Source organism: Coloeus monedula, assembly GCF_965178545.1.
Source record: "Coloeus monedula genome assembly, chromosome: 4".
In the NCBI taxonomy this organism is placed as follows: Eukaryota; Metazoa; Chordata; class Aves; order Passeriformes; family Corvidae; genus Coloeus; species Coloeus monedula.
In genome coordinates this window covers 61369875-61385449 of record NC_138784.1, presented here as the reverse complement: position 1 = coordinate 61385449, position 15575 = coordinate 61369875, and the positions used below count along the sequence as shown (strand labels likewise).

General features: G+C 40.2%; 1 protein-coding gene across 1 annotated transcript; it reads left to right on the top strand.

Annotated features, from left to right (window-relative positions):
• Window positions 1-4619: 4619 nt before the first annotated feature.
• GTSE1 (G2 and S-phase expressed 1) lies at window positions 4620-15498 on the top strand (the record flags this gene model as incomplete). The annotated part of the gene is made up of 11 exons (XM_082279880.1): window positions 4620-4698; window positions 5397-5460; window positions 5537-6131; window positions 7226-7396; window positions 8755-8908; window positions 10070-10447; window positions 10639-10711; window positions 11120-11350; window positions 12498-12675; window positions 14283-14423; window positions 15415-15498. 11 exons carry the CDS (start codon window positions 4620-4622, stop codon window positions 15496-15498), a joined length of 2148 nt encoding a protein of 715 aa, XP_082136006.1.
• Between the last annotated feature and the right edge of the window lie 77 nt (window positions 15499-15575).

Sequence of the window (15575 nt, the reverse complement as noted above, 5' to 3'; positions counted from 1 at the left end):
TAGATTCACTTCCACAAGTAGCAACCATTTAAGCAGTTTCAAATAAACTGAAATAGGCTGATTTTTTTTTGTTCCTCTTGAGTATGGATAATTGACACAAACACTTCTTTAAATATTTGACAAAGAAAGTTGATATATTGCTGCTATAAGGATGAATCCTTTCTTGACCAGGCTCCCCAGAGTGCCACTAGAAGGATCATGATGATCACTGTGTAAAGGGTGTGGACTGTAACAAGATCATCTCCATGCTGGTACTTGAACCCAGAGGTGCTGTGCCAGTTCTCAGTTTTGTTTCCATTAGTTTTCTGTCTGTGAGCACGAAGAGAATGTATCCTGACATAACAAAAAGCAAGATTAAGGTTAAAAATTATTCTTTTTTTTAACAGTTCAATACTGTTTGTAATGAAATCCAGAGTGTGCATTGTATCATTGACTAGATTTGGGAAAGAGCTCTTCAAACTGTCTGCAGCTAATAAAATAATTTCTATAATTGGAAAGGCAAAACATTTACCAGCCATTTGGTATTTCTCTCCCACTGACAGGCAGAGAGACTGGGTATGGGCTTGTTAGAGGAAACAGTGCTCTTACTCCTCACTGTTGATACAGATCATTGTATGAGAAAAAACATACCCTTTCATTTTGCAATATTATGAAAGTGGCAGGGTTCAAATAAAAAATTACCAGTTTCCAAAGCTTTAATCCACGGGAATAAGCACAGCATGTGAGCTTCCCATCCTGCTCCGGCATGTTTTTCTATCTCTGCTTTTCAGAGGGGACTTGTGTCAAGGTATTCATTAGGCAAAGATACCCATCAGGAGTAAGTATGCAAAGCATATTGCAGGATTCTCTGCAGTAACATTTAACATTGCTTTGTCATCTTTTCTAAAGGGTTTGAAACTAGAATTATTCACCTATGGCAACAGACCTCCAGTTACTGTTATCTTCACTGAAAATTGCCTGCTAAGCCCCAGTGCTGAGTCCTTGTTCCTGCTGCCTTTGTTTTTTGTTTTTTTTTTTTTTTTCTTTTTCGTAAGAGAAAAGTAATATTTAATGTCCACGATTACATCTGAACTGGAATGCCAAAAGGAGATGAATTAGCTTGTGATTTTCACATTTGTTAGGAAGGGGTCTGAGATGTATTAGATGTATTGGAGGTCTGGTTCATACATGTTCCTGCTGTTACTATGACAGAAGAGTAGAGATTACCACAAATGTTAGCACAGATACAGCTTATGAGTAAAAAAGAACTTTAAACCACAAATTACATACTTATGCACATACTTGGAAGAGAGCTGTCAAAACTAATTTGTTAAAACTGAAAGACTAGGAAATGCAATCTCCAAAAGGGTATTCATCAATAAAACTAAAGTTCTGCCATTGAGCTTGTACAGAAGGTAATTGCAGAATTAAACATTTAACATTTGTATGAGGATAGTCTGTCATGCGTAGCTGCAAATCAAATAACAGTTCATGATCACTTGGGAGCATCATGTGAGGACCACAAGAGGAATATTCTGCCAATAGATTGCTTTTCTATTTCTGCCTGAGGGGAATGCAGTATATGCAGCTTACCTTCTGCAAGCATTCATGTTGTCTGGGTGATTGAGTTCCCACTGCGTCAGATTTCTTCTTGCAGAGGAAAAGAGCCTTTTTTATCCTCGTTTCCTTGTACAAAATGAGAAAATTTTCTCTCAGTACCAACAAAAAGAATCTTCCTTCCAAGCCCACCAACTTGACCAGCAATAATCTTGGAGCACTTGTTATGTGTCAATGAAAGCTCTCAAATTAATGGTTTCTAAAGCTGATTTTGACATAGTTCTTGAAGAAATTCCCTTGAGCAGTTCACAAGGCAAGTAATGAGTAATCCCAATGACTAGCTTCTTTTAGCTGCTGGGATCTCATAAACAGTAGCTCGCTGCTGAAGTGTTGCCAAATTCATAACAACACAAGTAATGCACAGATGGAGGGTGCTGGTGATGAAAAATGCAGGATGAGCTGTAGCTTAGAATTACTTTCTATTAGATCACAGGCTATTTTGGGGTAAAACTTAGTTCCTTTCTGCAATTTGGTTTAAATTGCCTGGAGTGACATTTCAAGCCACCCTCACTTACATGTGCTCTAACAAATATTTTTTATGAAAAAAGTAGGTGCCTTTTTTATTAAACCTTTGACTTCTATAACATGATCACATTCAATAAGCAGTCAATAAGTAATCTATCAGCACAAACCCCAACCCCCACATTTAGATATCTAGGGTTAGTAACAAAGTCACATACATCCTATTATTCCCTGACCACCTGGAGCCATTAATTAACAAGAGGCTGTGCCAATGCAAAATTTCTCCCAAGCTGGGTGTTGTATGATCAGCTGGGTTAATGGTGAGTTTAGTATAATCAATTCAATGCCCCTGTAATGATTTGTAGGGCTTGTAAACAAACACATTTAAATTTGCAATTTAAAAAGGCAGACCAAAACCCTTCTTTCCCAAAACACTTTCTTGCATCATCTTTCCAAATACGTCCTGGAAAAATCACTTACACTCCAGAAAAGTAAGACTGAGTTTGTTCAGCCATGTGAGCAAAATTGTGTCACTGGAACCAATGAGGAAAACACCAAAGTAGAAAATCCTGATGTAAAAAGCTGGAAGAGAGAAACTGTAACAATGAAGATTGGCTGTTTTACAAGCAACTAAGCCTGACAGTTCCCCATGCAACTGACCACTGCCCGCCAGGAGGGACTCCTCATGTCATTTGAAGGGAGGAAAAGTGTGAGGTGAGCATGTTAATATTCAGCACAGAAGCCTATTTGTCCCAGCCATTTACTGTGCATATTTGTCAATACATAGGATACTAGCTATATACTCAAGTTACATACGTACTGCTTGTGTGGCTCCATGAAGGGTAAAAAATTACAAATAGTTAAGTGGAAAAAAGATTATAGAGTATTTTATCTATATGAAAACCTGCAGGTTATGATTAACTATTCTTATTCAGCTGATAAATTCCAGCCGAGTGATTTAGTCATCCCAAAATACTTAGAACAGAGTACATCACTGGAACACAATTTCTGATGCCATGCATTCATTAAGAGAAAACCCTAAGCACTGTGCAGCATTAAATGTTAGAAGAAATGTGAAGAGTGGTGTTTTCCTAGTGTCTTTTACGAACACGGTTCTACTTTTAAAACTACCCTATCAGTCAGGCTGTATTAATGGGACTGATAATAACAATCCACAGTTGGGACTGACATCCAGGCATCTTGCTATTCCTTATGCCACTTTAGGATTAGATATACATCCCCTTCACAAAATCACAGAATCCTTTAGGCTGGAAAAGACCTCTGAGTCCAGCCTTTGAGTGAACACCACCTTGACAACCAGACCATGACACTGAGTGCCACTGTTCTTTCCTTGAACACCTCCGGGATGATGACTCCACCACCTGCCTGGGCACCCCATTCCAATGTCTAATCGCGCTTTCTGTGATTAAATTCCCCATATGCCCAAGCTGAACCTCCGTTTAGCTTCACTTCTAAAGTTAAATTACTAGGAAAGCTATATCCAGCAAAGGTGTCAAGGACACCAAAGGAATCGGCGCGCTGGCCCCACCGCAGCCAGCACGGCGGTGCTGCCTGGAATCACCGCGCACGCCGGCAAGGCCTCAAGGTGAGATCTTCAGCAATGCCCACACGCTGCTGAGGCTTTCCCTTGCGCTGCTGCCAGCACCGCGGCTGCCGAGGCCGCCCAGGCAAGCCGGGCTGTCCAAGGCTAGAGCCCGCTATAGGGAGGACGGGGCCGAGCGGGGTGACGAGGCCTGCGCAGCCAGCAGAGAGGCCGTTGGGAACCCCTGCTAACTACAAGCCCCAGAATGCACCGGGAGGGCCCGTGTATCCTTCGAACCTGCCAATGAGGACGCGCGGGGCGCGTCACGTGAGCGGGGCGCGCTTTCCAAGTGCGGGCGGGTGCGCAGCGCGGCTCGTGCGCGGTGGCGGTGAGGGGCGAGCGGTGAGCGCGGGGACGGCGGCGGCGGCGGCGGCGTGCCCGGAGGCCTTTCCCCGTTTCCCGGAGGCCTTTCCCCGTTTCCCGGCCGTAGAGGGGCCCTTGCGGTCGGGTAAGGGAGGGACCTGTGCGAACTCGCCTGAGGTGGGGCGGTCGGCGGGATGGTGAACTGTGTGGCATCCCATAAACCACTTCTTCGGTGGTGTCCAGCTACAGGATGAATAGTAATACTAAATTAAACTAAAATACAAGAAGTTTCATTTCAGCGTGAGTAGGAACTTATTTACATGGAGGGTGGCAGAGCACTGGAACAGCCTGCCTAGGGAGGTCATAAGGTCTCCCACTCGAGATATTCCTAACCCACCTGGATGCGTTCCTGTGTAACCTGCTCCAGGTGACCCTGCCTTGATGGGGATTGGACTGGATGACCTCCAGAGGTCCCTTCCAGCCCTAACTATTCTGTGATTCTCTGTGGCGCTCCCTAAGTATGAGAGTCTTCAGAGGGAATGTTTACCCCCTCACTAATTCAGCAGTATCATCAAAGTCCGTGACCCTGTTGTTGTTCGGTTTGGGGTTTTTTTTTAAACCTCCTGCATGTCTACTTCTATATTTTCCAGGTACTATGGAGGAAAAAAAAGAAATGTCAGCACATAGCCTGAGTCATGTGACTGAAGCAAAACTGGATATTTGCATGAGCAATGGTAGGTGGAGAATATGGTGAGTTATTCTCTATGTGGTATATCCCCTGTTATAGGTTAGGACAGCTCATATCAGTAGACAACCTCTGTCTGCTTTATCTCATGTTCTGTGTACTCATTTCCTCGGATGGGCTGCTGTTGCCAGTCTCAGAAGCCTCCTGAGAGCTTGTGGAGCATGGTGCTAAAGCTTGTGTAATAGTGACTGATGTCATCAACCTCCTTTCTATATATCTAATCTGAGCTCCTCCCTTTTCCTTATCCATCAGCTGCTGATTTATTTAGTGTATATATTAACTAATAAGAAAAGGAGCCTTTCTCACTGGTTCCTGCTACTGTTCTGTGGTAGCCTGAACAAGAAAAGAACTGACGAATGGGACAAATGCATTGTCACATAGCTCTAGATTACATGTTCTCGCTCATTTTAATTGGAGGCTGCTGATGAGCTGTGTTCCATGTTCCTGTTACAGCTGCTTAGAAATCACCATTGAGCTGTTTCAGAATATTTGGGCATCTCACAATTATGATCATATTCGCAGTTGTAACTTAAATTTCTTGGACCTAAAGCATGTTTTTCCAAGTTTAATTTTTTAAACTTGGTAGCTAAAGCTTTTTTTGCCAGTTGACATCACTCACCAAATTGTCAAAGCATAATGCAATCATTTTCGTTGCAAATCCATGCTGTGATAAAATCTTTGTTATAGTTTCAGACTTTCCTCTTCTGACTGATGAAAAGTTTGATTTTGACCTTTCACTCTCTTCAACAAGGTAAGTAATGTAAGTACTGTACACCCTTCAGAATTGACACACGTAAGGTGCTGGGCTAAACTATTTTTCTTTGTAGTGGAAATGAAGATGAAGTTTTTGTTGGACCTGTGGGACACAAAGAAAGATGTATTGCTGCCAGTATTGAAGCAAAAAAGTGTGTGTCTGCTTCTGATGATAAACTCATGTGGAGCCCACTTCAAGGAGAGAAATTTGTGGAAATTTTCAAAGAAGCTCATTTGTTGGCACTGCAGATAGAGGCTGGAAGCAAGAACAAGGAGAGTAAAATAAGCCAATCAGAAGAACAGGAAAACAAGATTGTAGAAACATTTGTGGAGGACTCAAAGTCAAAGCTGAAGATACTGAGAAACAAAAATATAGCAATAAGTCCCAGGGCTGTTAAACGGGAGACATACTGTGTGCAGGATAGCCTGGCATGTCAGCTGCCACCTTGTTTTCAGAAGGTATCGCATAAACTTGTGTCAGATGGCAAAGTACGTGCTCCTCCTGCTCCTCCTAACAACAGCCCTGTTAAAAGTTGTGTGTCTCCTACAAAAAATGCTAGTTCGCCCCTGACAGAGGAACAGGAAACAAACACAAAGGCAGTTGGCAAACTGCCAATGGCAAAACCTTCATCTACTTCTGGGAAAAGCAATTTGTTGACAATTGACAAGGTAAAGTCAGGTTCTGGGCAACATTTTCTTCAAATAAGGTCTCTGTGTTTTAGGAATGTTTAACCTGTCTACAATATTTTATTTTTAAAAGTGAACTTTAATCTGATGCTCCTCTACCTCATAAGATCCTTAGTCAGAAAACATCTATATAAAAAAAAAAAAAGGGCAGGTACTATGGTGTAGTAACCAATTACTTTATCTGTTATGACAATGTAGAGCATTTGCAAGTACATTTCTGTTGTATTCTGGTTTTGTGAATACTATAATTCTTGGCTTCTCTTCTAACTGGTTTCTGACACTGCTGTGTTGCTGGCAAAATTACTACACTTACACTTCATGTGTAACTTTACACTTAATATGTAAAAGTGGCCTTTTTTACTGTTAATCTTTGTCAATGGAAATGTTCTGGGATAGCAAGGAAACAGTGGTGTTAGTGACCTTGTGAGCACAAATCCCAGTCTTTAGATAGAACATCTTCTGGATTTTATTGCTCTACACTTTATGGCTTAGGCTCCAGTATGTATCACGGATTTTACTGAAGGTGTGGTAGGGGCTTCTTAAGAACCATCACCTATAGAAATTACAGGACTCTGATTTTCCTTTGTGGTATAAATTTCTTCTTGATTTTGTGTGCTATCAGGAAAGACATGATCTTGAACACTTTAACTAGACAAATTATACCCCACTGTCTGAACAGACAGTTTGCATGATCCATTCTACTACTGTAATGTCTCACCTTTTGGAAGGCAGAGTAAAGTGGAAGAATAATAAGTGGAGAGTCCAATATAGTTGTAAGGTACAGTTACAGTATGGAACAGTATGTGGGTGAATGTGATTATAGGATTTGTACTGATGAATTGTTGCAGAACTGCCCTTAAGTTGCTGTCCAGTCTCTGTGTTCAGGCATGTTCTAGTACTTGGCAAATACAATCACTAGACTTACTTCAGACTGTATTTGTCTAAAGACTTCACTGGGTTTGGAGGCTTCATTGACTTTTGTCTCTGTTTCTGAACAGAATCAATGTGTGTAAAAAGCTTTATAGTGGTTTCTAGAAGCACTAGTACCTATTAAAATGTTGCATTGAAATTTGCAGCTCAAACGAGGAAAAAATACTAGTATTTCTACAAAAAGAGACTTGAACAGCATGGGATCATCTGAAGATGTAATTTCTGATAAATCTAGTATTGCATTAGATGCCTTTGAGTCTTCATTCAGTGGCAGTTCCTCAGTGCAAGACACAAAAGTCCTTCCTGCACCAAGTAAGGTAATGGCAAGCCTCCTTAATATGAAAATATGTTCTGTAGTATTTCTGATGAAAAGAAATTAATATAGTTTACTTTCTAATTTAATTTAAAGCTGTTGTGTAAAATGATTTTAAGGAAAAGTAATTTATGTTTTATATTTGCCATTTTTGAATGTGTGTTCTAAGTCTGTAATGCAATGAATGTACTTCAGAGCAACTGTAAATGTGCTGGATTAACAAGCATGCCTTTGTTTTTAAAGCACTAGCTGCAGGTAAGTGATGAGCAGTTTCCTGTAAGAAAGTTTTTGGTGTGTGCAGCTAACTATACCATATGAAAAGGTTGCCATAACTTGCATGAGGGTAGTATACCTACAGCTGTCAGTTGTTTTGAAGCTTTAAATGCCTATTTTAATGCTGTGTCCCACCTCACAGAATCACAGAATTGTTGAGGTTGGAAGGGACCTCTTGAGGTCATCTGGTTCAATGCTCTGCTCCAGCAGGACCACATGGAGTCATTTGCCAAGGCCCATGGCCCGACAGCTTTTTAATATCTCCAAGGATGAAGTCTTGGCAGCCTCATAGGGCAGCCTGTGCCAGTGATTGGTGACCCTTGAAGTAAAAGAAGTGTTACCTGATGTTCAGAAGTAGAACCTCCTGTGTTCTGCTCTGCCCATTGCCTCTAGTCCTGTCACTGGGCGCCACTGGCTACTGTCCTTTCAGATATTTCAATATATTGATGAGATCCACCTTGAGCCTTGTATTTTCCAGGCTGAGAAGTCCCAGCTTTCAGCCTTTCCTCAGGTGGGAGATGCTCCAGTCCCTTAATCATTCTAGGGGCCCTTTGTTGGACTCTTTGCAGTAGCTCCAAATCACTCTTGTACTGGGGAGCCTGGAACTGTAGGGAGATCTTCAGGTGTGGGCTCTCAGCGCTGAGCAGAGAGCAGGATCAGCTCCCTTCACTTGCTGGTGACGCTCCTCCTCGTGCAGCCCAGGATACTGTCAGCATTCTTTGCTGCAGGGGTGCATTGCTGGCTCATGTTCAGCACTCCCACGGGCCTTGCTTGACGAGCTGCTTTCCCGCTCCTTGATGCCCAGCATATACTGGTGCCTGGGCTGACTCTTTTTATTCTTTAATTCCTTTAAGTCCATACTCAGGTTTGTGGCAGGAATAAAAATAATTGTTTGCCTCCTAGGTCTGATGTTCCAGTTCTGTATAATAATCCAGATACAATGATCTCTCTCTAAGAAAATTCACTTTTAAAAATGTAATCGGAGTTAAGGAGCTCCTCTAAAATTCACAAGTAAAAAGTTACAATACCAAGACAAATAATGGCAAAATCATGTGTTAAATAGGGCATTTTTTTTTGCTTTTGATTCAGCCTGGCTTAAGGAAGATGACATATCTGAAGCGTCCTGGTGTTGCCAGTGGTCTCACAAGAAAGACTACATCATCATCATCTTCATCATCAGTTTCCAGCATGAACTCATCAAGTCTTAATTCAAGTTTACCCATTTCTCCTATAGGCAAAACAGGTAACGCTCTTACTACATGTTTGCGCCACAAATCGGTTTTGAAATAGCTAAGCATGTTCTGGACTTTGGATTTGGAAATGTTTTAATGGTGTCCAGTACATTCAAGCACTAAGAAATGTTTTGTATGGAGAATAAAATTTTGTAGGCTAGCCCAGTAAATCCCTGGGGACTAAAGATAAATGTTAGACATACATCATTTGTAGAAACTAGATTGATACAAGCCCGATGCCTACATGTGAGCAGCTGACACAGCTAGAAAGGAAGCAATGCCCCAGGAATTCTGTTCCTTTTATGCATGATCTTCTCTATTATAGCCAAGAACGTGAGCTTCTGAATGCTCTAAGCTTGTCTGACTGGAATTAAAAGAAAAAAAGAAAAAACCTGCCAAAACAACTGAAATTTGGAAGGAGGGTGGAAGGCTTTATTCCACATTTCTGTAAGCCTAAATGAAGGATGAGCTTTACTCAAGCAGATGGGAAAAACACCTTTAGGGAGATAACACAGCCAAGAGGCTTGTACTGTATTGAGGCCATCAATTTGACCATTTCAGTAAGCCTCAAAGGATCAGGAAAATAGTCTTCTAAAAGCACTGACAGATGTAAGGACTACAGTTCTTGTACATCTATAAAAATACCAAGTTACAGCAAATTTTTACTTGCACCTTGTTTCTGGGAGCTTAGTAAGAACTATTTTATGCAATAGAACTGTTTAATCAAGATTTATCTTCTTATTGAAAGTAACCTACAGACTAAAAGTAAGAACTTCACAGAAATCTGGGAAAAATGCTTGTGGGGTTGTTTAGTCTGTGGCGTTAATCAGTGTAACTCAAACTGTTACCTCCTTGAAAGGCTGCTTAAGGGAAGAGGGCCAGCTATGCTGGGAGAAAATGCTGGAAGTAATTTGAATCTGCAAGCTGTTTTGGCATTCCTTGAAGAATATTCTTTCACCTGATTGCAGTAATTTGGGAATTTGGTGAGAAGACCGTAAAATAATATTGCTGAAGAATTTGAGGAATAGGTTTTCAGTAGTTGTATATATTCTCCTTAAACTTGAATTATTTGAACCTAAATTTAAATGCTGTAAATTGCTATTTTTCTTTCCTGTGTTAGTATAATTATTCTGCCTAGTCAAAAACTTCAGAAGTACAATTTTCTATTTCAGGGAAATCAAGCATATCATCAAAAGCTAGTGTGAGTGGCTCTAAGGTTTCATCTAGTACAAACAGGCTGGCCCTTGTCAGACCTACCACAGTGTCATCTCTGCAGGCTGCCAATACTGAGAAATCCAGGAAGCAAGTGAGATCAGCTAGTACTCCCAAAATATCTAGTGCTGTAAGCCTGGCTAAATCTTCAGCTTCTGCAACATCATCTGAGACTGCAGGCAGTGGAATTCAGAGACCAAGCTCTGTTCCCAGTCTGCAGCAGCTATGTCAGCAGAATAAAGATGGGAGTTCACTAAAAGGAAGCCTGTGTGTAAAGCCCAAGGCTAGAGTTTTGTCTGTTCCCACAGGTCAAGCTAAGGCTCCTGTGAAAACTCAAGGTAAGCACGTACTTTGTATGACCTGTCTGCTACTTTGGTTATTAAAAGCAAATATTACCTTGAAGGTTTTTGAATTGTTTCATTACACTTCTGTCCACCTTTGGGAAGAAATCAGTATTTAACTGAAAGATAACTGCTATAAAAGAAAAAAATATTAATGTGATAGCAATTAACAAAACTTTTCTCTTTAGATGCAACACCAAACAAATTGGCACCAAAAACAACACCATCTTTTGGATTAACATTTTGTGGCACACCTGGAAGGTAGGGCTTCACTGAAAATTGAATACACTGAGGCATCCTTCTCAGCATGTGACGTGGTTGGGTGTTGCAACAGTCTTAAAAGTTCTAACTTAATTATCTAGTCCCTTGAGACATGCCAAGTTAGATGTGTTAATGCCTACTGGAACTGACTTAAATCAAAACCCAAAACTAAACCAAATAACCCCTCCCACTCTATTCAGAAGAGGTTTCTTTGCAGTGCTAAATAGACTAAAATAATTCATAAAAGAATTCTTACCAAGTAAAGCCCCTGCTATGCTGTGATTATCAACTTTAAGTTGAATACTGTTCCCTTGCTGACCAATGGGAAATGGATTTCTATTGTTTGGTAGAATGGTGTTATTCAAACAATTTCTAGAAGGTGTTGGCTAAGGCATGTTCCTCTTCTAGTGCCATGGCAGTCAGCACTCCTATGAAAGGCCAGAGTTTTTGTTTTCCTGAGAGGTCTGCCACCATGACTCCTGCCAGTGTGAAACGGTCTGGCCTACCTACACCCATCCGTCGGATCTCAGGGTTCCCAGCAGTGACTCCTAAAACTGTACCAAGAATGGCAATTTCTCCACATGCTGCATCTCTCCAGCAAAGCTTCAGCTTTTCTACCAAAAAGACTTTTACAGCTGGGTAAGACAGAAATCTGCATATATGAAATGAGTATTGTAGGCAAACTGCCTCTGAATGAATTCTAGTGATGACTCTTGGGTTTCAGGGACCTCTGCTAAATGTTAGAATAAAGCATTTGAGCATAAAAAAGCTGTATAGCCTAATAAAAATTTATAACTTGTGACTGGTAAAATGCTGTAAGCTGTACTGAGGTGAGTCAGTATCTAACATGAAAGAATTACAACTTTAATAGGAAATTATTTGTATTTATTGAGCTAGGGAACAATTTAAGAGTTGTATCTGATGCTCTGGTGTCATTTTGCTATTGCCTCCTGATGAAGGGAAATAGCTGATTAAAATGCATATTACTTCTAACTTTTGTTTTATATTGTTGCCAATGGTCTGTAAAATTACACTTTTTAAAGCATCAGTCAAAAAGCCAAGGATTTAGTTGACTTAAACTTTATTTTCTGAGCAGCTTTACTTACGCTTTTATTAATTCTGTTTGTTTTCTGTGAAAGTAGTGTTCTCCATATTATCAGCCCAGCATCTTCTGACAAGGGCCATATGTATGCAGGCTTGTTTTGTGGCTGGTGGAGAGGAGCAGTATTAAAGTAGGAATGATTCATGGCTAGAAAACTGTCATGCTACTGAGGTCAAGTGTCTCAAATAGCCTTTTCTTTCAAGGAAACAATTATTCTGTCTACAGTGACTTTATCATACTAATCAGATTACAGCCTCTGGTCCTCCAGCCGGTGTCAGTACTTCCTTTCAGTAGGGACTGAAGTGGGTTGCTCAGTGATATACAAGATCAATGCCTCTTTGGGTTTTTTTTAAACTTGGAAGAACTAGCAACCAAAATACCTTGTGTGAAATTTAGGCTGGACAGAAATGTCAAATAAGATTTAATTCTTCTTAATCATTTCCCTTTTTTTTTTTTTTTTTTTTTTTTTTTTTTTTGCATGGGTAGGCTATACTTCTATTGCAAAATGAAATATTTTGGATTTTGCAGGTAACTACCATTTATTTGAATAAAAATATTGGAAGCCTTTTGGTCATTAAAACTTGGGGTAAAAAAGGAGAAAATGAGGTTAGAAATTAGCTTGTCTGTCTTTAGTAGTTAATGCTGATTAAAGAACTCAGTTATTGCTGATGCTCTTTTCCCTAGTTCTAAACAGAAACAAGACAGTAAGGCACAGACATCTTCAGAAGATGATACATCTCCTCCACCTGTACTACCTCTTGCACTTAACTTCTCACCAGAGAAAACTGCGACAGAAGGAGTAGAAAATGTATTAAAAGAGACAGAAGTACAAAATGAGCTGGCTGAAGAGAAACAACCTGAGGTAAGAAAATGACAATACGTTTTCCTACAAAACTACTAAGTAAACTGCTTGAAACTAAATTATTTCAAGGTAAGGGATAAGTAGGAAAACCACTTCAGTATACATGAAGTTAAAATGCGTTGGAATCATGAAATAATAGAATATTTTGAGTTGGAAGGGACCCGTCAGAATCAAGTCCAACTCCTGGCCCTGCTCAGGACACTCAGGAATCACACTAAATGCTTCTTGAATTCTGTCAGGCTGGTGTTGTGACCACTTCCCTGGGGAGCTTGTTCCAGTGCCCAAACACCCTCTGGGTGAAAAATACTTTGCTACTATCCAACCTAAACCTCCCCTGACTCAACTTCATGATGTTTCCTTGAGTTCTGTCATGGATCACGAGAACGAAGAGATTGATACCTGCCCCTGTGTTTCCCCTCTTGAGGATGTTCAAGACCACAGTAAGGTCTCTCCTCATCTCTTCTCCAGGCTGAACAGACCAAGTGCCCTCTGCTGCTCCTCATAAGGCTTCCCCTCCAGACCCATTGCCATCTTTGTTGCCTTCCTCTGGGTGCTCTCTAATAGCTCAATGTCTTTTTTTATATTGTGGTGCCCAACTAGCTGTAACCATGTGCACCCTCTAGTGCCTGTATTTAGCATTGAACATTATTTGTTCAGTATTTCCACTAAGTGTGTTCCCATTTCAAATGCACTGTCAAATACTTGCAGATTTTATATTAAATTTCCACTTTTGGAAGAGTACTGTGAAATCCTGTTGGATTCAATTAAAAAAGTAGTGTTGCAGGGCAGTTCATTTTGCACCCATAAAGCTCCTTCAGGGATTAAAAACCCAAACCCAAAACACTGCTGTAGCTAAATTCAGTCACCTAACAGGAGTGCTAATCTGCAGTGAGGGAGGATTAAATCCCGAAGTCCACATAGTACTAAACTTAAGTGTCAAGTAATTAGTTCAGTGAACACTTTCCCTCTCCCAGGAATGTTGCAGCTTCATGTTGAAAGCTGGTACTCCACAGGCATTAAAAAGAAAGGACTGAAGTTGTAGTTCTGAAATATTAACCTGACAAAGTGGCTATTGTTTTACAAATACTCAGGTGTAGAATAATGTGTAGATAAATTACTTGATGTTACTGCATCAGTATGTTCCTTGTTAGCTTACTCGGGAGCATAAAGTCTCTGTTTCAGAATTGCTTAGTACGTGTATGGGGTAGTTAAACTGGACCAAAGGATAACTAGAGTGTGAAGCTGTAGAGAATAGTTTCTATGGCTAAATAACATTGCACAATAATTGTAGTTAAATCATTTAACTATTAAAAGGGTTATTAATCTTCTGTTTTACATTTAACTCTACTTTTAAGTGAAAAACTGTTTTATGCCATGGGATCTCTTTTGCTTTGTCTTACTGCATTTTCCCTGTGATGCTAGCCACTGGCAGAGCAGGAGCTGAGGTTTTTACACTGTGTGCAATGAATCCTGCATGAAAAACACCCAAGCTATAAATTAAGCCTGTTCTGTGATTATTATAGCTGTATAAGCTAAATTGACTCCTGCGATATATATGAAGGAAGCTCGGTGAACAGAGGAGAAAACCTGAATTATTTTTTTTAAAGGCCTTGCTGCTAGATACTGGAGTAGACAAATCTCTCCCACAGCCTTCTGAATGTGAAAGTAGACCTTTGATTGACCTTTCCAATACTCCTGAAGTGAGTAAGATTACTTCTCCAAAGCCTGTATTATCTGGGCAGATAAAGGTAAGTTTTATTCAAATAATCTGGTGCAAGTATGTTAGCAGAAAAATGTCAGCTGGCTACATACCCTTGTCTCCAAAGCAGTTCCACAATACTGTAGGAATATTTAATATTAGCTCAATATGATATACATAATGAGGTGCTCTTAAGAGAATGTCATGTTTAAAATCAAACAGTGTGTTCTGAACTAGAGCTCAGTGAGCAATCTGCAAACAAGAAAAGGAGGAGGATGGAGAAAGAACTTACTACTTAAAGCAGTTGTTATAGAATGAAACTGTTCTGAAGCAGGAAGTGAATGTTGTCTTCAGGAGAATTGGCATGCTTACTCTTGTTTCCCCTTTTTTTGCACATTTTCAGTTTCTTGGCAGCAACTCTTTTTAATCAAAAAAGAAAGGTGGCCTCTCCTGTCTAGCTCCTTTTCTAATCCTCTCCTTAGCTGGAAGATGTGTGCTGTTGGAATCTGCTCTAAATTTTACAAGCATTTCTAGGCAAGTGCTTTTCATGCATTAGTGGCTTGAAGGTAGATACCTTTATATATTGTCAGATGAATGCTGGTAACTATGAGGATGCAGCCTTTGACAATAGATGTAGTTGGGCTCAATTGAGTATCAGGCCCTTCAAATTTTGTCAAAAGAGGAGGATTGCAGAACTCTCACTTGGGGGGGCATGTTCAGAGGAGTTCAGAAGTGCTGTGTCCTGCCTGGATGGCACTGTAATTAGAATATGCATAGTAGTGAAACTCAGAAAAGCCTTTTAGGCTTTTAAGGTAAGTATGGACAATAACCACCTTGTGAGAAGCTTATGCTTGTCTAAGAATGAGCATATTTTTAAAAACCAGAACACAAACTCTTGAGTGTGGTGCTTGTATTTGTCTTCTGGATACTAAAAGGAACTCTAAACAAAACAAGTAATTGAGAATAATACAGATTGTAGCTGCTAGTAGCTATGCACAGCAGTTGACTACACTAGCTAAATTTTATTGTTTTTCTTTCAGCTAATTGATTTGAGTTCTCCTCTTATCACTCTGAGCCCTGATGTAAACAAAGAAAATCTGGATTCCCCTCTACTCAAGTTCTGAATTTGAACTGAAATATGAAGAATTCTTGGCAACTGTGATCTTTGAAGTGTTTTAGGTGTTATTCTTCACTTGTATAA